This window comes from Oncorhynchus kisutch, linkage group LG7 (genome assembly GCF_002021735.2).
Source record: "Oncorhynchus kisutch isolate 150728-3 linkage group LG7, Okis_V2, whole genome shotgun sequence".
NCBI lineage: Eukaryota > Metazoa > Chordata > Actinopteri > Salmoniformes > Salmonidae > Oncorhynchus > Oncorhynchus kisutch.
The window spans coordinates 3350010-3371848 of NC_034180.2; the positions used below are offsets into that span (position 1 = coordinate 3350010).

At 47.3% G+C, this 21839-nt stretch overlaps 1 protein-coding gene across 5 annotated transcripts in view; it reads right to left on the reverse strand.

Moving 5' to 3' along the window:
* Nucleotides 1-3501: 3501 nt before the first annotated feature.
* The window catches only part of LOC109894742 (F-box/WD repeat-containing protein 7-like), a 105630-nt gene continuing 87292 nt past the window's right edge, over nt 3502-21839 (reverse strand). For all 5 annotated transcript variants that reach the window (XM_031828385.1, XM_031828387.1, XM_031828386.1 and 2 more), the window contains exons 8-11: nt 13219-13400; nt 11808-12033; nt 10003-10213; nt 3502-6153 (exon numbers count right to left, since the gene is read on the reverse strand). In XM_031828385.1, the coding sequence (XP_031684245.1) occupies nt 5885-6153; nt 10003-10213; nt 11808-12033; nt 13219-13400 (888 nt within the window). In that variant the 3' untranslated portion in view covers nt 3502-5884. The remainder of the gene's footprint in view (nt 6154-10002; nt 10214-11807; nt 12034-13218; nt 13401-21839) is intronic.

Sequence of the window (21839 nt, forward strand, 5' to 3'; positions counted from 1 at the left end):
CCAATAACTACTCAAACTAAATGAGTAAACATACTGCTGTGTCAGTGTTCCAAACCATTGGTGATACTCAAATGAATCAGTAAACATACTGTGTCTGTGTTCCAAACCATTGGTGATACTCAAATGAATCAGTAAACATACTGTGTCTGTGTTCCAAACCATTGGTGATACTCAAATGAATCAGTAAACATACTGTGTCTGTGTTCCAAACCATTGGTGATACTCAAATGAATCAGTAAACATACTGTGTCTGTGTTCCAAACCATTGGTGATAGACTAGAGGACATCTTGAGAGCAGCTTAGTTTGACTGTGAAATTAGTTCATGTATCTCAGCCCTAGAGTTGTTGGGATTATTGGAAAGCAGGTCACCATAACCGTGTGTGTGTGGGGGTATACCCGAGTAGCCTAGCTCCCATCCTAGCTCTAAATGTTACTGCACTTGAGGGCTTTTGGAAAATAGAGCAGATGAATTGAGAAAAGCCACTCTTTCCCTCTCCGTATGCATGCCAACCATTGTGCCCAGTTCTAGATATGCCAGAAGGCCAAGGTCGTCCCTTGTGCGCCAATCAATCATGAATCCCAACAGATCAAAGAGGCTATAAGCCAAGCTGGAGACCGACGGTTACTCTCCTGAGATTAGTGATGCCTGGCATGCCGCTGGGTATACTATCAGCCATGCCTGCCACGCCACACAAGGGAAGGGAAGTGCACAACTGTGAATATGAATGTGTTGGAGCCTTCACATGCAATTGTTCTCAAAATCTAGGCCCTATTCATTAGGCACCAAACGGAAGAAAACTGATTGAAACAGGACGGGACAACCTGAAGTTCTCCAATAAGAAACGCTCGGTTTAGTCTTCTGTTGCAAAGTATTTTGCTACCGTGTGCCCTAATGAACACGGCCCGCCTTGTGAATCGTCTCATTGTGCGGTGCTCTATCAGATGTGATGTGACCCTCCATCTTGTCTTTCCTGAACCCAAGAAGTCAGAAACTCATTCTAAAAGGCCAATTAGAGAAATTACAAACCTAACTAGCATCACAATGGGGTTTTCAATATCTTGTTAGAGTCCAACCTTGCCAGGGCAAAAAGAGGGGAAGGTCAGGAAAGTCAAACACACACCTCTGGTTTCCCAGCAACAAGGGAGTGTTGGGTGGCGATTACCCTCATGTCAACCTCAGTGTGTGTGTCGTGTTCATTCACAACTGGTCTCCATAGGGCCACCCTAGGTGACAAGATGAACGACTAGCACGTTAGCTTCAGTGTGTGTGTCGTGTTCATTCACAACTAGTCTCCATAGGGCCACCCTAGGTGACAAGAAGAACGACTAGCACATCAGCTTCGGTGTGTGTGTCCATTCACAACTAGTCTCCATAGGGCCACCCTAGGTGACAAGATGAATGACTAGCACATCAGCTTCGGTGTGTGTCCATTCACAACTAGTCTCCATAGGGCCACCCTAGGTGACAAGATGAACGACTAGCACATCAGCTCCCAAAGGAATCAGGGCTATATGGTTCTCTATTTATTCCCATCTCAAATGGCTCTGAGGAACTACATCATGTTCCCTTTATGGAGCTCTGCTAGTTAGCACTTTCCCCACGAAGGAAAGATACCCAACCCCCCACTGGGGTCTCCCCTGCCTGGGTAAAATAAGTATAGCAGGGCCCCTTAGATGGAGGCTAGCTACGGAGCTGTGTCGCATAGAGTTAGCCTAGCCTAGCACTGGCCAGTTTACAGGCCCTGGTTTTGAGCATCTCCTGGCACTAGTACACTAGTGATAGAACTATCCCTGCAGGGCAGGATTACTGAACAAAGGGACGAGAGGGAGGAGAGGGAGCAGGGATCCTCCTTCCAACCCCTCCATCCCAACTCCTTTACATTAAACCCTTCATCTTTTCCCCCTCCTCCACCCTCCAAACACAAGACCTCATCCCCCCATCAAAACCAATCTATATCACTGTAAAACAGTAGCACCCCTCCCCCTTCCCTTCCCACCAAACCTTTCCAGCCCCATCTCTTATTTTATCACCCCTAGCTGGGTCTAGCGATGTATCCCAAATGCACCCCATTCCCTGCAGAGACCCACGAGCCCTGGTCAAAAGTAGTGCACTATAAAGGGAATAGGGTGCTATTGATCTCTCCTGTTTATTTTACCACCCCTGGTTAGCACACCAGGCTATGTTTTGTGTGAGTGGATGGGAATAGGATACATCCATCAATGGGCACTGGCTGCACTGCATATATGCAGAGTGAATTACAAGGCAGAGAAATGAATCCTGCCTGGGGGGTAGGAGAAGGGGGGGGGGGGGGGGTAGAAGGTAGATTAATAGCTAATAACTTGAAGGAATAGAGCCGATTCATCACGTCCCAAAATGAAGTGCTTTAAGAGTGGCTGTGGATCTACATCAGTGTCTTGTAATGAAGCTACTGTATCTTTGCTATCCACTCAGAAACCTGTCGGCCTCAACTTCCATTGGTTGAAATGTACCTGCAGGGAGGCTTTTCAGAATGACTTTTCGTTGCGTGTTACCTTTCACTATATATCCTGTCAGTAAAATGAGTGTAGAATGTATGAAACTTGTTCCAGTGCTGTTGCCGGTCTTAAAAATATAAATAGTGTTGTCTTGTCTTTACAGGTATGAAACTGAAGCCCAAACATCACAAAAACCTTTAGAGATTCATATCAGGAAATATCACCAAATCTTACTAAATTGCACTCAGGCATATAAGAGTACATCTATCTTCCCCCCTGTCCCCAAATCATCATTCTTTAAAGAAAAAATAAATCGCAACTACAACCACAGTCTGTATGCATCACAACAACTGCAGTCTCAGATGGAATAGGCATGAAGGGATACTTTACCTACAGTCTTCTTGCCTTCATAGGCCGTCATTGTAAAATAGGAATTTGTTCTTAACTGACTTGCCTAGTTAAAAATAAAATATTTATTTTTAGTCTTTTATAATGCAGCCTGAATAAGAAAAGGAGATATCACTAGCCAACATGCAGATGAGAAACCACAGCTTTAAAACTGGAAGTTGCCTGAACAAACGAACCACTCTGGATTTCAACAGTGCAGGTGCATATTAGATGTCCATAGTGGAACACAGTGAAGTTGAGGAGGTAGTCCATGTTCCCATAGGAATACATTAGTTTTATATGCTAACAGGTTCTAATGTGGAGGTCAAGTGCTAGATAGCAAAACGGGATACAGAATGAAACTAGTGATATAGGTGCGGTTAGGCGCTTCTGTCGTCACGGTAAATTAAATACTGTGGAGACTTCCGACACCACAAGGAACACTGGTGCGGAGAAGAACCAAGCACCAGCACGCTACTTAACCGTGACTGCAGTTCCGTGAACCTCATTTGTTCAACATGCTAGTAATCTCAAACTTGATCTCTTACATGTTGTCGTGGTTACCGGGTTTCATTTGCGATGCGAATGTGTGTGTGTTGAAACGTGCGCCCAAGACAAAGTACTTGAAAGTATTCCTCTCAGTAATGTAATAAACCGAAGAGGCTTTATTGAACACATAACACAGTGAAAAACAGACAACTGAAATGCTTGAAATTAAAATAAAAAAGAACGCACATTTTATTGCACTTAAGTTATAAGAAAATAAAAATTCTAAGTTGAATCAAACAAATACACAATCCCTTTCAGGTTTTTTTTCTCTGTCCGTTTTCTTTTAGCCAGGCAGTTACATGAATGAACTGAAAAAATAAAAACACCTGCGGCATCTGATTTCTCAAACCAGATCATAAATTAAAACAGATTCAAGAATAAAACGAGAGAGGAGAAAGAACAAGATTGGTTTTTTTTTAATATACAGTGTTAAACCACTTTCACAGTTCTGCTTGAGTTGTGTGTGACTCCTTTCTTGGGAGATTGAGTTTAACTAATCGTTTTGGCTGCAATGTTCTGTTCTGTTCACTTGAAGCCAGGTTGCCTGTAGGTACTTTTTCCATTCACAAACCATTAGACTGCTAACTGCTATGCGAGCTAGCTAGCGCTTAACAGTTTGACTGTAACGTGTAATATGTCATATTTATAACACTAAGACTGTCCCGCCTTCTACTGTAGTTGTCAGTTTGCACCCATTCAACAATGTTGCTTCAAACATTTGAATGGAAACAAATCACATATGGATGGACAGTTTTCTTTCATTCACTCTTTAAAAAAACAAACAAACCAAACAAATTTGCTATTTTCTTTTTTCTCTTTGCCAGTCCACACAGCATCTAGACAGTTCCCCACAAAACAGGCTGAAAGCGCTTTGTCCCAAGGAATGTGTTAACAATTTGCCCAAAAACACACACACACGCACGCACACACACTACACCCAATCGTTTAGCCTATGCAGGCAGACCTGTCTTTGTCCAACTCTCTCTCCTCTCAGCCTGGCTGAGGCATGTTTGGCTCAAAGTTTCAGTGGCAGAAACAAAACCACGGTTGTTATTGTCATGTTTCTCTCTCTCTCTCTCTTTTGTGTGTCGTCTGTTTAAAACATTAGAAGAGTCCATTTTGGAATTTAGTCTGGGACTAAAACGTCACAGCGAGTAAAAGTTCCATCTTTATTTCAGTTTTATCTAGCAGCATAAATACAGTTTACCCACTGGGAAAACAGTACTGGGAGGGAGGGAGGACACTATTCCACACGAAGCGCTCCGAGAAGAGAACCCCTAGAACCCCAACCCCCCCCCCCCCCACGTAAGAACCAGCATTGAGGAACCAACCCAGCCAGACTCGTTGAAAAACACAGGACAGCATCGTGTCTAAATCTGGAGATGTCTTCAGATTTCAGCTATGAAGAAGAAAAGAAGAATGTAAAGAACAACCCAAACAGAAATAAAACGTGGTGAGTTAACAAAAGCAAAGAAGTGAGTGGAACAGGTTAATACTGGGACTTGTTGCTGTTGGCAACAACAGGCAACCAAAAAACAAACGAACAACAAAAATCCTTGTCTTTGAACTGATTGAAAGAACAGCTACAAAAGGAAAGCAAATTCACAGTTGTACGTGTGCTCCTATGTGTTTTTTGAAGAAATCAAACCCTGGAACTAAAAGACTGAAGAACAATAAGACTGGAACAAACAGAGAACAGGATATAGGGCCTGATGTTATAGGCTCATACCTGGTTTGGGGACCAATCAGATTCTTGGCATGTCGTTTCTCTCATTCTCTCCCCGACGACAAGAACCTCCTTATTTAGCTAATATTGTGTGTCTGTGTGTTCTAAGAAAACCCTTTTTCCAATACACTTAATTTCATCAGATGAGAATTTATGTTTCCCTGTGTCTTTGCCTTGTGTACTGTATACAGTGTTGTTCTTCTATTAAATAGTCGGTTGGCGCTTTATGTGGGGGATAAAAAATGATATATCTTTATACATCTGAACAAATGCTTGAGTCAGGCTTGAGTGAACAAGTCTCTGTTTTGCGAAGAAGCTGCCTCTAAAGCCGCAGAGTTATTTCTTCAAGAGTTCCTGTCTTTCTTCTCTTCCTCCTTTATTGGACGAGTCTGTTCCTCCCCCTCTTCCTCCCAGTCTACCGCAGAGGTGCGGGCAAGCCACACCCCTGTTCCAAGCCACACCCACTTCCACCCCTTCGGATTCGGACCCCACCCCCTTAAGGTGGGAGGGGTAACAAGTACGGGTGCTGGCCGGCGAGGTTGGCGACTGTGGCTTTGTCAGAAACGGCCACCGACGGGGGGAGGGGAGAGGCAAGGAGGGGGTTGAGGGTAGGGTGGGGCGGGGCTGTTTCTGAGTGTGGGAGTGAAGAGTTTAGGGCACGTTCACCCTCGATGTTGAGCCATCTCATCCTCGTCTCCCTTTAACCCTCCCCTCACTTCTCCCCATCTCGACCGGTTCCTCTCCTCTCATTTCATGTCCACGTCAAAGTCTAGCACCAGTAGTTTTGTCTCCTCGGTGCCGTTGCGGCTTCCCACGGCACACACCAGCTTGGTGTTGGAGGCGCGGATACGCCACACCACCCCGCCGCTGCCGCCGCTCTCCAGCGTCACCAGGTTACGGATGAACTCGCCCGTCTTCAGGTCCCACAGCTTCACCGTGCCGTCGTCCGAGCTGGTGATGACAAAGTTCTTGTTGAACTGCAGGCACGTCACGGCGCTCTGGTGCTTGTGGGGACCTGGTGGTAGAGAGGGAGAGAGAGAGAGGAGGGGGAGAAGAGTGAGCGAATGTGTGAAAGAGATAAATAGCTAGTTTCTCATTTTCACTGTAGTGTCCCTTTAACGTCTACTTCCCCAGAGTCAGATGAACTCAGATACCATTTTTGTGTCTCTGAAGTTGCTAACTAGCGTTAGCACAATTAATTGAAGTCGATGTGACTTGCCTCAATTGCGCTAACGCTAGTTAGCATTGGGTGGCGAAACTACCTCTAACTTCCTTCATACTGGACACAGAGACATAAAAATGGCACCAATGAGTTCATCCGACTCTCGGAAAGTAGATGAAGGGCCCAGTTGACAAAATCCCGTAATATCCCTTCACGAACGTAGAGAGAGGCAGAGAGTTAGATGGACTCAACGAGTGAGGGGAGAAAAGGAAACCAACAAAGAGAAAAGGCGTGATAGAAAGAGATCATTGGTTGCGAGGTCATTGGTGGAAGACCTGGTAGAGATGGTAAACACTATACTGTTTATTTCTGAAGAGTGTTAAGGCAGGGGAATAAGGCACCCTGCCTGGTCCTCGTCTGCCATGGAAAATCCTGGGCTAGTAGAGAGGAGCCCAGGGTATAGAGCTGTAACCATCTACAGCTGCTGACTAGCTCTGCTGACTGCAGCCTTCTGGCACTACAGCGGTGTGTGGTGAGTGTGTGGTGAGTGTGTGGTGTGTGTGTGTGTGGCAGCATCACCCATTTGGTATGCAGATTGTAGTGTCTGTGGCCTCCTCTTCCGATGAGATGCCCCTGTGTGTGTATGTGTGCCTGTGTGACTGACTAATATTCCCTTAGGATATGCAGATGATAAATCCCCCACATATACACTATTAAAACAAACCCAGAATCCCAGTTTCAGAGATGTGGCTGGCAACATTAAAATACCTTCTAGCAGTTATTCCACAACTCTAAACAGTGAGTACTAATCAGGATGAAATCTCTAATATGATGAACTACAGTCCACAATGTGTTCATTATGAATGCAAAATCATTCGTTGTATGAAGTACACTAGGAATTGTGTTCATTAGCCTACCAACAGATCTCATTTGAACAGAGCTCTAGTGGCAGCCAGCAGTGTAAACCCTCATCCCCTCCCTTCGTCTGTCTCTAGTGTTTTCAAAGGGCTAGACATTTTGCACTGCGCGTTTCTTGCAAAGATTGGGCAATGTACCCGGCCAACCCCCACATCTCTCCCCCATTTCATTTCCACAACAAAGCAGCTGTCTACATCGTTACCTATCCTCTCAGCTTAAGTACCTCATCTGTGTCTGCCAGTGAGTTGCCTGTTAGGCTATTGTCTTATCTAAATGCCCTAATGAATGAATGGCAGAAATTGCCCATTGACCCAATAACATGACCTACATAATCCCTGCCCCACCCCCCTCCATACCCCCTTAGCCTAACGTCACCCCCCCCTTGTCATGCCCCTCATGGGCCAGGCTCCCGACAAGACAGGACCTGGGCCAGGCTCCCCGACAAGACAGGACCTGGGCCAGGCTCCCCGACAAGACAGGACCTGGGCCAGGCTCCCCGACAAGACAGGACCTGGGCCAGGCTCCCCGACAAGACAGGACCTGGGCCAGGCTCCCCGACAAGACAGGACCTGGGCCAGGCTCCCCGACAAGACAGGACCTGGGCCAGGCTCCCCGACAAGACAGGACCTGGGCCAGGCTCCCCGACAAGACAGGACCTGGGCCAGGCTCCCCGACAAGACAGGACCTGGGCCAGGCTCCCCGACAAGACAGGACCCCATCCACTTTTCTTCATCCCTCATCCTCCTTTCAATTCAATTACATTTCAATGTAAGGGGCTTTATTGGCATGGGACACATATGCAAGTGAAATAGATAACAAAAAATGAACTCACAAAAGTTCCAAAAGAATAAAGACATTTCAAATGTCATGTCTATATACAGTGTTGTAAAGATGTGCAAATAGTTCAACTACAAAAGGGAAAATAAATATAGGTTGTATTTGTTCTTCACTGGTTGGCCTTTTCTTGCAGCAATATGTTACAAATATTGCTGCTGTGATGGCACACTGTAGTATTTCACCCAACAGATATGGGAGTTTATCAAAATTGGGTTTGTTCTCAAATTCTTTGTGGGTCTGTGTAATCAGAGGGAAATATGTCTCTCTAATATGGTCATACATTTGGCAGGAGGTTAGGAAGTACAGCTCAGTTTCCACCTCATTTTGTGGTCAGGTCTGCCTTTAGTGGCCTTTCTCAATAGCAAGGCTATGCTCACAGAGTCTGTACAAAATCAAATATTTCCTTAAGTTTGGGTCAGTCACAGTGTTCAGGTATTCTGCCACTGTGTAGTCTCTGTTCAGGGCCAAACACCATTCTAGTCCGCAGTTTTTTTGTAAAGTCATTCCAACGTGTCAAGTAATTAGCTTTTTGTTTTCTCATGATTTGGTTGGGTCTAATTGTGTTGCTGTCCTGGGGATCTGTTTGTGTTTGTGAGCAGAGCCCCAGGACCAGCTTGCTTAAGGGGCTCTTCTCTAGATTTATTTCTCTGTCGGGGAAGGCTTTGTTATGGAAGGTTTGGGAATCGCTTCCTTTTAGGTGGTTGTAGAATTTAACGTCTCTTTTCTGGATTTTGATAATTAGCGGTTATTGGCCTAATTCTGCTCTGCATGCATTATTTGGTGTTTTACGTTGTACACAGAGGATATTTTTGTAGAATTCTGCATGCAGTCTCAATTTGGTGTTTGTCCCATTTTGTGAATTCTTGGTTAGTGAGTGGACCCCAGACCTCACAACCATAAAAGGAAATGGGTTCCATTACTGATTCAAGTACTTTTTTTTAGCTAGATCCTAATTGGAATGTCGAATTTTATGTTCCTTTTGATAGCATAGAATGCTCTTCTTGCCTTCTCTCATCCTCATGCAGGACCATCACCCCTTCTTTCACCTCTCTCACATACTCCCCTCTTCTCTCTCATCCTCATGCAGGGCCATCACCCCTTCTTTCACCCCTCTCATATCCTCCCTTTTCTCGCTCATTCTAAAACAGGGCGATATCTATTCCCTTTGTTCCAAGGGGAGGGGACACGTGTGAGTTGTAGTTCCATGGGAATCGTTGGGTTTGTAGTTCACTAATAAGGCCATTTGGGGGGGGAAATTAGCATTGGCAGAAAACAGTGCAGCTGCACAGTAAGTGTTTCTCCATTTCTCCCCATTCAAGGTAACAGTACTTAGTGCTAATGGCTGAGAGAACTGTTACACTAACATCCTGAGCCAGGGAAATGATCCCTATCTGGAGAGTGGCTGGCCGGCTGGCCCACGTGTTGGCTCTGTTTGGCCATGCACAGCCAAGCACATCATTGAGTGAATATCTCGGAGCAACAGCCTTTTGCTCGGGTCCAAAATTGGCCAATTCCAGACATTTTCCCCACTTACAGATAAAAGGGGGAGTTTGTAGAGTTGTCTGTGGTAGAGTTTGAAGGGAGTTTCCCCCCATACAATGTAAAGCATTTTGAGAGTCAAGAACGCACTATATAAGTCATATCAAATCAACCAATCAATCAAACATGGTTGTATTTACAAACCACCAAACAGAAGAAAACGATTCAGTGGCAGACGTTCCATTGCAAAGCGTTTTACTTCGTTGTTCCTTAATGAATACAACCCTGTTCCAACGAGGGCGTTGACGACCCGGCGACAGACACGCCTTGCAACGTCTGCAGGCACTATGTGTGTCTGTGGGAAGGACGAAGACTCACCTTGCAACGTCTGCAGGCACTACGTGTGTGTGTGTGTGTGTGTGTGTGTGTGTGTGTGTGTGTGTGTGTGTGGGAAGGACGAAGACTCACCTTGCAACGTCTGCAGGCACTGTCCCGTCTTGATGTCCCAGATCTTGACGGTGGAGTCGGCGTTGCCCGAGACCAGGATGTTGTCTTTGAGCTCCATGCCGCTGGTGAGGGACTGGTGACCCGTCAGAGTGTGGATGCAGTTACCCGTCTCCACATCCCACACCCGGATAGACGTGTCCAGGCTACCACTCACCACGTGGATCCCATCAAACTGGAGGGGTGGAAGGATGATCCAGTTATTGAAATTCATTCCGTTTGACACCAACAGATTCCAGTCATTTCTATTCTAGCATGGAATCAATCAATAGAATGTATTCATGAAGCCCTTTTTCCATCAGCAGTTATCAGAGAGACTGGGACAGAGACCCTGGGACAGAACACAAAGAGCAAACCAAACAGAGGAGGAAAGAGGAGGATCCAGTTACATGTTACAATAAAATGTTGTGTAAAATAATTAATTGCACATTGAAATTCAGATCAGATGTGTCTGATGAATCCATTGAAACGGAGTCAAATAAAGCTTTTCTAGATTATATTCCATTAGATATAATGAATTCAATTCATTAGCATTCATTTAATATAGCATTAATTCATTAGATCTAATTAATTGTACAGATATGCACAGCTTTTTCAAAGTCCGTGTCACAGAGTATATAGAGTGGAGGGCATCTGTCCATCTGAACAGTAAACCTCTCTCTCCTATTCCCTATTCAGATGAACTACCTTTGAGCCTGGTCTAAAGCAGTGCACTATGAAGGGAAAAGGGAGCCATTTGGGATGCAGCCTCTCTCGCTGAAGGTGATAGTTGTGGCTCTAAACTGCTCCGTCATCACAGAGCGAGAGATGTAAAGGGAGAGGACATCTTCGAGGACACGAGGCAGAGGAATCCATTAGCCTTCTAACACTACTACTGCTGTGTGTGTGTGTGTGACCCAGACTCACACCAATGTTCTGTTTATATAATGTTACTGCAACGTAGAAAGAGAAGGAGTTGAGAAAAACACATCGTACTGCTGCCTTGGATACAACAGACAGTGGGACTATTTTGTTGTGGCTCTTTCCCAACCAGTGTGGTTCACATGGCAACCACCTTATTATATTGTGGAATGACGGCTCAAAGCACCAACTGCAAACACTATTTTAAAGGGCTCTGGGTTCTCTAAGTACTCCGAGCTCTATCGTTCTTGTTTTATGGACGAGTTAGGCACTGTAGGAACCAGATGAGACCCAGTTGTACACTTTCAAAAGAGATTATCATCATTTACACCGAACTGTACAGTGGATATATGAAGGGATTTGATTTGAGTAGAGGACTTCTATGACGGCGTGTTAAATTGATTCGTTTCGTGTTTTATTCCTAGAGGGCTGCCAAATAGTGGGTCATAAAAGGAATGTAAAAATAGTGAAGTTTGAGTTTGGGCGGGGCGCTCTTTGATGAGAAGGGCTTGATTTTGCAGAGTTTAAATGCACAGTTTAAATACACGGTTCAATTAAAGGACTGTAGATTAAAATCCAATAGACTAAGTCACTATACAAATCTTCAGACGAATTCAGATGAAATGATGGACTCTGTGGTGTGTATAAGTGTAAGTGAGCGTGTGCGGCAGGTAGCCTAGCGGTTAAGAGCGTTTGGCAAATAACTGAAAGGTTGCTGGTTCAAATCCCCGAGTCGACTAGGTGAAAAATATGCCGATGTGCCCTTGAGCAAGGCACGTAACCCTAATTGCTCCTGTAAGTCTCTGGATACGAGCGTCTGCTAAATGACTCAAATGTAAATAAATACGAGACAGCGCGTGTACACAGACCTGTAGTGAGTAGACTCTGTTGGTGTGGCCCTGCAGCGTGTGGAGGCAGGTCTCAGTCTCGGGGTCCCAGACCTTGACCATGAAGTCGTAGGCCCCGCTGACCACCCTGCGGCCGTCGTACTGGACGCAGCGCACCGCCGCCACGTGGCCCATGAGGACGTGTAAACACTGGCCCGTCTCCACGTTCCACACGCGCAGCGTGGCGTCGCGAGAACCACTCACCACCCTTGGAGAAGAAAGAGGAGACGGATTGACGAGACATTCAAAACACTAGTCTATTCTTGCGGGACTTTATTAAAGCTAGCTGGCTGGCAGGCTGGCTGGCTCAATGTCTGAGAATTACACGCTGAGAGTTGTTACTGGTTAGATTGGATTCATATAGGATCAAGGCAATTTCTTTCATGTTTACCAGAGTTAATGACAGCTTTGATGGGAATCTTGACAAACTTAATAGTGTTTTTTCCAGGGCCTTGCAGACACGTAACCTTCATGGTTGTGATTTACTGGCAGTAAATTCAAGAGGTTGACCTCTAGCCCTCATTCCCATGATGACAGTTGATGAAAGCAAAACAGGAAATACATAAATAAGATAGTAGCCTTCTCATTCTCAAGACCATATTGGAGTTTCGCCATCGTCATGCTGGTAACATGAACATACACAAAATCTCCAGGACACAATACCAACCCCTCCTACACCTGCAACCCCTCCTACACCTGCAACCCCTCCTACACCTGCAACCCCTCCTACACCTGCAACCCCTCCTACACCTGCAACCCCTCCTACACCTGCAACCCCTCCTACACCTGCAACCCCTCCTACACCTGCAACCCCTCCTACACCTGCAACCCCTCCTACACCTGCAACCCCTCCTACACCTGCAACCCCTCCTACACCTGCAACCCATCCTAAACTTGCAACCCCGCCAGCACAGAAAGCGGAAAAACAGGTTCATAAAGAATTGGGAGGCGTACTCCACGAGTTACAAAACGGCTTCCGGCATCAAGCACTGACAAAGATGGAAATCACCGTTCTTCCACTGTCAAGCCCTGCAGCCGCCAGAGGCCCTTCACTTCCTCTGAGTGAGTAATCTAAATGTTACACAAAACCTCATCGGCCCCGAGGCAGGAAGAGCACTAGAGAGGAGTGGCGGATCACTTCGACGGCCACTTTGGTTCTATTCAGGGTTCTATTCAGTCCCTATGAGACCCTAAGTACACTTCATGAGGCACATTGGCATGTTGTGGTGTTGAGGCTGATGTGTTTTTTTTACTGCCTGGGTACAGTATACTTGTAGTACATGCTGTTTTGATACCAGGAATAGAATAGGAATGTTTCTCAACTCGTGTCGGACAACGACTGGTCCATTTGAAAGATCACAACCTGTTGGGTAAACAGTCACTCAGTACATACGTTTTCTCGTGCAGGTGCATACAGCGCACCGTTGAGGTATGCCCGTACAGGGTGTGGATACAGTCGCCCGTCTCCGCGTTCCAGACCTTGAGCGTCCGGTCGGTGGAGCCGCTGATGATGATGTTGTCCCTCATCTGGGACGACCACACGCCCCCCGTGTGGCCCACCAACGTCCTCAGACACTGCAGAGAGACCAGAGAGAGATGTCTCAGTCTAGATACTTCACAATGACAAACAGAAAACACACCTCATTATGCATACTCCATACTATGACATATTCAGATAGATGGGAGCCACACATTGGTGGAGGACGTGGTGAAGTTCCCCTCCCTTCCCATGTAATTATATAAATCCATTCAAACAAGTTTGACATACCTCTGCTCTTTAAAAAAAAACTCCAAAACATCACCTCAGTCTCATATACATACACTGCTAAAAAAATAAAGGGAACACTTAAACAACACAATGTAACTCCAAGTCAATCGCACTTCTGTGAAATCAAACTGTCCACTTAGGAAGCAACACTGATTGACAATAAATTTCACATGCTGTTGTGCAAATGGAAGACAACAGGTGGAAATTATAGGCATTAGCAAGACACCCCCAATAAAGGAGTGGTTCTGCAGGTGGTGACCACAGACCACTTCTCAGTTCCTATGCTTCTTGGCTGATGTTTTGGTCACTTTTGAATGCTGGCGGTGCTTTCACTCTAGTGGTAGCATGAGACGGAGTCTACAACCCACACAAGTGGCTCAGGTAGTGCAGCTCATCCAGGATGGCACATCAATGCGAGCTGTGGCAAGAAGGTTTGCTGTGTGTCAGCGTAGTGTCCAGAGCATGGAGGCGCTACCAGGAGACAGGCCAGTACATCAGGAGACGTGGAGGAGGCCATAAGCAGGAACCCAGCAGCAGGACCGCTACCTCCACCTTTGTGCAAGGAGGAGCACTGCCAGAACCCTGCAAAATGACCTCCAGCGGGCCACAAATGTGCACGTGTCTGCTCAAACGGTCAGAAACAGACTCCATGAGGGTGGTATGAGGGCCCGAGGTCCACAGGTGGGGGTTGTGCTTACAGCCCAACACCGTGCAGGAGGTTTGGCATTTGCCAGAGAACACCAAGATTGGCAAATTCGCCACTGGTTGCCCTGTGCTCTTCACAGATGAAAGCAGGTTCACACTGAGCACATGTGACAGACGTGACAGAGTCTGGAGACGCGGTGGAGAACATTCTGCTGCCTGCAACATCCTCCAGCATGACCGGTTTGGCGGTGGGTCAGTCATGGTGTGGGGTGGCATTTCTTTGGGGTGCCGCACAGCCCTCCATGTGCTCGCCAGAGGTAGCCTGACTGCCATTAGGTACCGAGATGAGATCCTCAGACCCCTTGTGAGACCATATGCTGGTGCGGTTGGCCCTGGGTTCCTCCTAATGCAAGACAATGCTAGACCTCATGTGGCTGGAGTGTGTCAGCAGTTCCTGCAAGAGGAAGGCATTGATGCTATGGACTGGCCCGCCCGTTCCCCAGACCTGAATCCAATTGAGCACATCATGTCTCGCTCCATCCACCAACGCCACGTTGCACCACAGACTGTCCAGGAGTTGGCGGATGCTTTAGTCCAGGTCTGGGAGGAGATCCCTCAGGAGACCATCCGCCACCTAATCAGGAGCATGCCCAGGCGTTGTAGGGAGGTCATAAAGGCACGTGGAGGCCACACACACTACTGAGCCTCATTTGGACTTGTTTTAAGGACATTACATCAAAGTTGGATCAGCCTGTAGTGTGGTTTTCCACTTTAATTTAGAGTGTGACTCCAAATCCAGACCTCCATAGGTTGATACATTTGATTTTGTGCTGAATGTGCTGATTTTGTTGTCAGCACATTCAACTATGTAAAGAAAAAAGTATTTAATAAGAATATTTCATTCATTCAGATCTAGGATTATTTTAGTGTTCCCTTTATTTTTTTGAGGAGAGTATTTTATATATATATACCCTCCGATGACCCTCCGATGATTGGATGAAAGTCTAGTTGAAGACAGGATGGGATATCAGGCTGAGATCACGTTCCATTCAGAAGGTATAACAAAGTGAATTTAAATTGTTCTGACCTTTCCTAAAAACCTTTAGTCAAGTCAATCCACATGTAACTGCAGAACAGGAGGGGGATAAAATGTATTATATTGACCTTTCCTCCGTCTAAGGGAATTGATTTGTACTCATCTACAGTTGAATGAGGAGCCATTTCCTTCTGTTGTTCCAAGAAGATGGAAGTCCTGGGGTTCAAATACTTTCTCTGGGCTTTGCTGGTGCAATCTAACCAACACATTAGCTGGAAACGTGTAAAACCCGACCGTCTGACACGCTAGGCAGACTCGAGCAACCACTAAGTATTTGAAAGAGTTCAAATAGTATTTGAACCCAAGTCTGGAGTACAGGTGGTGACAAAGCCTTCACAAAAAAGAGACCCATTCTTCCTAATTTGCAAAGCTAGATTAGCTATTGATTACAGTACAGTGATTAAAGAAATCTTTCCAATCTATTCTATTCAATTTGTAACGGCCTCCATAGCCATTATCCCGCTAAACGTAATTATCCCTCGAATTTAATTAGATTTTTTGGGGTGGGATGGTAAACCGGAGGAACCGGTCTGTTCCCGGGGGCGTTATGACGGGACGTGTCGCGGAGGGTGTAAAACACGTGACCTCCTGACTGAAGCTGATAAAGTGGTGAGCGTCTAGCGACCGTCAAGGCAAGGCGGGGGCAGGGGTTTTATTGAGGTGAGTGAGTTGGGTGTAACTGCAGTCTCTCTCTCACTCTCCCATCTCAGTTCCACTCTCCATCCATCTCCCTTGCTCTCCTGTGATAAACAGGGACGCTTCATTAACTTTGGGACGTAACCTTTTCTCGCCAATGTCACAAGCTATTTATCTAACTGCAGTCAGGCCTCCATTTGCTCAGCTTCATAACGGTTATATTGTGGGAAGAGGAGGAGAGGGGGGGGGGGGCAATTAGTAATGGTTCAAATCAGGATATAATGAGATGAAAGCTTCTGCTACGACTGAGCAAGTTGATCACCAACTAACAGTGACTGTCAACAACAGTAAACTGTCAAATAAATAGTGGGTAAAATACAGTGGAGTTTCTTGGCATGTTGTTCGTTCAGCTGTCAACATAGTACCAGGCTGGGGTCATGAATGCATTGAATGAGATCAGTATTATATGTATACATATTTTCGACTGCATCACATCAAAACACAGTCCTGAGTCAATGTACTCAACACACAGCAAGTCTGTTACCAGGGTGATGGATTCCCAAGCAAAACAAGCCCAGGGTTCTGACATTCGGGTTCCAAGAACGTGGAAGCTTTCTCTCCTGCTCTCGGGTGATTACAGCCTACTTCAGAGTCAAGGAGGGAAGGACCCCTGGAAGTGGAGGCTAAGGTGACTATTTATCTGCCTGTGTTGAACAAATATTAAGAGGTATCTCTCTGCGTCTCAGAGGAAGATTGGACATTCTTCCTCGAGGGCCTGTTAGGGGCTGTTTTGAAGACCAAGGGTTTGATCAAGTGCTCCATTTTTGCATTACACTTCCTTCCTGAATCCTTTGATCCTTGGTGTTAAAATGTTGGAAAAGTACCCTGTATTGCTCTTCCCCACAGTTATCTTTCAATTGGGGAGACCATGTTGTTTTTCTACTGCGACTGCTGACAGTTGTCTCCTTCCCATAATGGTCACCTTTCCCAGAACAAGTCTTCAGAACACAAAATAAAACAACAAAACCAGGTCGGCTGACTGACTAAGCGAGGATGCCAACAGACAGGTGATGCTAACTGAAGGTAAAAGGCTAGCCCGCTAGCCCCGGGAGATAAACAAACAGGGTCTATTACAAGGCTATGAGAAAGCTGCACAGTGCAAAATAACAAGATGGTCACATATACGAGGCTAGACGACGTTAGCGGGAAACTCAGACAGAGCTCACAGCCCAGCAGAGGTCGGATGTAAGGAGCCTATATGCTGGAGAGGAATGTTTGTGAACTGAGGTGTTTTTCTTGCTGCCGCCTGCATTTGAACAGACCTGGTGGTTACCCAAGATCTCATTATGACTCAGAGGTACAGAGAGAGTGAGAGAGAGAGTGGGGGAGGGAGAGGGAGGGAGAAGGTGGGAGGGAGAGGGAGGGAGAAGGAGAGGGAGGGAGAGGGTGGGAGAGGGAGAGAGTGGGGGAGGGAGAGAGTGGGGGAGGGAGAGGGTGGGGGAGGGAGAGGGTGGGGGGGAGGGAGAGGGTGGGGAGGGAGAGAGAGGGTGGGGAGGGAGAGAGGGTGGGGAGGGAGAGAGGGTGGGGAGGGAGAGAGGGTGGGAGGGAGAGAGGGTGGGGAGGGAGAGGGTGGGGGAGGGGGAGGGTGGGGGAGGGAGAGGGTGGGAGAGGGGGGAGAGGGTGGGGGAGGGAGGGGGGGGGAGAGGGTGGGGGAGGGAGAGGGTGGGGGAGGGAGAGGGTGGGGGAGGGAGAGGGAGAGGGAGGGAGAGGGTGGGGGAGGGAGAGGGAGAGGGAGGGAGAGGGTGGGGGAGGGAGAGGGTGGGGGAGGGAGAGGGTGGGGAGGGAGAGAGGGAGAGAGGGTGGGGAGGGAGAGAGGGTGGGGAGGGAGAGGGTGGGGGAGGGAGAGGGTGGGGAGGGAGAGGGTGGGGGAGGGAGAGGGTGGGGGAGGGAGAGGGTGGGGGAGGGAGAGGGAGAGGGAGGGAGAGGGTGGGGGAGGGGGAGGGTGGGGGAGGGAGAGGGTGGGAGAGGGGGGAGAGGGTGGGGGAGGGAGGGTGGGGGAGAGGGTGGGGGAGGGAGAGGGTGGGGGAGGGAGAGGGTGGGGAGGGAGAGGGAGAGGGAGGGAGAGGGTGGGGGAGGGAGAGGGAGAGGGAGGGAGAGGGTGGGGGAGGGAGAGGGTGGGGGAGGGAGAGGGTGGGGAGGGAGAGAGGGAGAGAGGGTGGGGAGGGAGAGAGGGTGGGGAGGGAGAGGGTGGGGGAGGGAGAGGGTGGGGGAGGGAGAGGGTGGGGGAGGGAGAGGGTGGGGGAGGGAGAGGGTGGGGGAGGGAGAGGGTGGGGGAGGGAGAGGGTGGGGGAGGGAGAGGGAGAGGGAGGGAGAGGGTGGGGGAGGGAGAGGGTGGGGGAGGGAGAGGGTGGGGGAGGGGGAGGGAGAGGGTGGGGAGGGAGGGAGAGAGAGGGTGGGGGAGGGAGAGAGTGGGAGAGAGAGAGAGTGGAGAGAGTGGGGGAGGGAGGGAAAACATGAAAAAGAGAGATGTCCTTTCAAGGACAATGAGGGAGGGATAAAGTGAATAAACCGAGGAGAACAAGGTTTTCCCAGCACTGTGCAAATGGCCCCGTGACACACAGGAGAAGGGTGTAAACTCTACGTGATAAGACCTCCGCATGCATTCCTGGGTCTTGATGATACGGCCTCAGAAGTTTCTGTTTTGACGGTCAACACAGACCTGGCGTTGATCTATATTAGTCACACTCTCAGCTGTGATTCCACATCTAGCTTGTGGGGACATGCCAGGTCTGGATACAACAATTAGTATGAACATAATAACATAGGCTAACAGTTTCTCACAACGACACACATGTCAAAACACAGTCTACAAAGATGAGACATGACCCCAACCAGAACAATCCATTTAGATTTCAATCAAATAAACATTGAATGTAGAAAGAGGAGGAAGGGAAGCGCGACTAAGGTACACAATAGTACATTTTGGTAGACAGAAGGTGCTCTTTGGTAAAAGGGTAAATTGGTCATCAAAAAGAAAGGAGGACCAAGGCACTCTTCATATCATTAATTAAAATGCCTTTATTTGTATGGCATGTTCGACCTTTTTAAGTGTTCCTATACTTCTAGCTTGGAGTTGTATTTTTATGATAACTTAGCTACAGTATTTCACTTTTTAATGTGTATAGTATTGCTTACTAGGTGTTGTCCAATACATTTTCTAACCACTCCTTCTTCCAATTAGGGCTAATTGGAAAAGCTGTTCAAAAGAGGACATTGTATTATTTCTTTGTACTCCCTGACAAAAGGCCATGCAGCCGAAACTGATTTTTAAAAACATTGAATGTGTTGCTTCAGTTCAATACATGTAGTTCTCATATACAAGGAGATCAATGGCCTCATTATGAGGCATACACTCAATTAGTAATGTCTGGAGCTCCTCATGTTATTATCTGAGGTGAAGGTGAACCAGGAATACACAGCTAGAGTGTGTGTGTGTGTGTGTGTGTTGCCTTTCCTCTCTGTGATAGAGGGAATCTGCCTGCCATTTCAGATCAGCCTGACAGGCAGCGGAGTGTGTGTGACAGGCAGCAGAGTTGTCTGTTGACGGGCACAAGGACTTTCACTGCTCCAGCTCACAGACAGACAGCCTTTGAAGCACTGGCTGCGTGTACAGTGTGTGTGTACCGTGTGTGGAGATCGAAGCTTGACAGCTCTCATTGAAAGCGAAGGGCAGCAAAGACAAAGGTGCAGGCCTCAGACGGACTCAGCAGCCAGCACCATATTCCACGACAACATCCGATCGCTAGGCTACTGAAGACAGACAGACTGAGGAAAACTAACAGACAATTTAAAAGTCTGGGGCTGCAGTAAGCAAAATGCTAATATGTAAAAAAAAAAGATCTAAGAAAGAGCATCAACAATGAAGCCAAACCGAAGCAGCTCTCAGTCTAAGCCCAGACCATCATTTCACGGCATTGTGGTTTCTAGCCTCCTCTTCTTCAGTCTCAAAGCAAACGGTCTTAACAGAACTCCAATGGCATCCTGTTATCTTACTTAGCCGCAGAGCAATGCGGAATTCCAGGTGTGTACTTCCCAAATGGCACCCTACGGTGGGCCCTGGTCAAAAGTAGTGCACTATAAAGGGCATAGGTTGCCATTTGGGACGCAAGCCAGTCTCTCAAGGAGATGAGTAAGGAAGCGTTTGTTGAGTAATCTGCTGGTGCAATCATGTCTTGATTGCTCACAGTTGGGGTGTCCTGAATCACTCCCATACTGTATGATAGTACTGACGGAGTGAGAGAGAAACCCCTCTGGTATCTAAAGGACAAGAATAACAATCCTAGTCTTAGATAATGATGGAATCTTTCATTGGCGACATGAAAGGCTACATTCCACAACAGTGGAAGATCCATTATCTGATCTGAAGAATGTCTGCTGGATGGGATACGCTGTACATGCGAGCCATGTCTAACAGGGAAAATCTATGGAGGACATGGCAGCACCAGACACGTGTCTTGTTTCATTTTGTTCCAAGTGATGTATCAATGCCAGGTGCTACTTTGAGAAATGCAACTGTTGGACTGAACATGCCATAAAAGGAATAGAGGTCCATCACATTCGTTCTAAACAGTAGGCTTTGCACTGTGTTTGTTCTCTACATTAGAACATGTTCAGCAGAATATTTCATTCACTTGACTACTCCCCTCTCTACCGGTCAGGGACAGAACCCTCGCCAAAAGTAGTGCACTATATACGGAATAGGGTGCCATTTTGGACACAAGCTTGGTCTAATCACTGAATCCAGTGGCTGGGATAACGAAGTCATATTCAGACTGCACATCCTCTTTGGGACAGAGGAATTCAAAGCACTCGGGTTGTGACATTCCTGTCTGTGCCAGCTCATCTTTATCAAAATAAAAGCGTTCCCAAACCAAACAGTCCGGACCGAGACCTTGTGGGCCGCAGCTGAAGGACAACAGAACTAAAAAAAATACAAATGAATTGGGGATAGATGCTTCAGACGGACATGGAGGCCAGTCTAGAGAGGGGAGTCAACATTGTCTCTCTGTAATATCCCAGTAAAACAACAACGGAAGAGCGAAAACCTTCTCAAAGGAGCACCTGGCATTGACACATCACTTTGAAAAAGAGTGAAAAGCATGTCTTTCGAGGTCCATTTTCAAGCGTGGGTTTCTCTCTATCTCCTATTGATCCAGTGGTGAATAAAGCCCTTAGTCTGGATGTTAGCTGCTGAAAGCTGGGCAGGAATAGGCTTCCCTGAGCTCCTGTGAGGCTGAAGGTTTACGCCACTTAAGCTGGGACTTGGAGTGGAACACCAAGGTAGGAGAGGAAACACACAAGCGAGGGCACACACACATACACTCCGACGCATGTACTCCCACACACGCGCGCACTCACCCCCACGCGCGCACTCACCCCCACGCGCGCACTCACCCCCACGTACTCCCACACCCATGTTCTCCCACACGTACTCCTACGCACTCCCACACACACACACTCCCGTACACACTCCTGCGCGCACACACACACTCCCACCCACCCACACGTACGTACTCCCACACGTACGTACTCCCACCCACCCACACGTACGTACTCCCACCCACACACACACACGCAAGAATAAATAAGAACACCCACAACCCAAGGTCAGACAATCTGTAAAGAAAGAGGAGAGAGAGAAGCTAAAGTCCTGTCTGGCAGCCAGGCAGACATTTTGGCTATTTGCTGTGGAAACAGAAGCAGGATCAGGAAGAAGAATCCGGTAGCAGCTCTGGACTATTCTTTGGCAGGGGTCATCCAGGGGTCAGGTCAAAACAAGCCTGGCTTGTCACGGCGAGAGATGATTGAT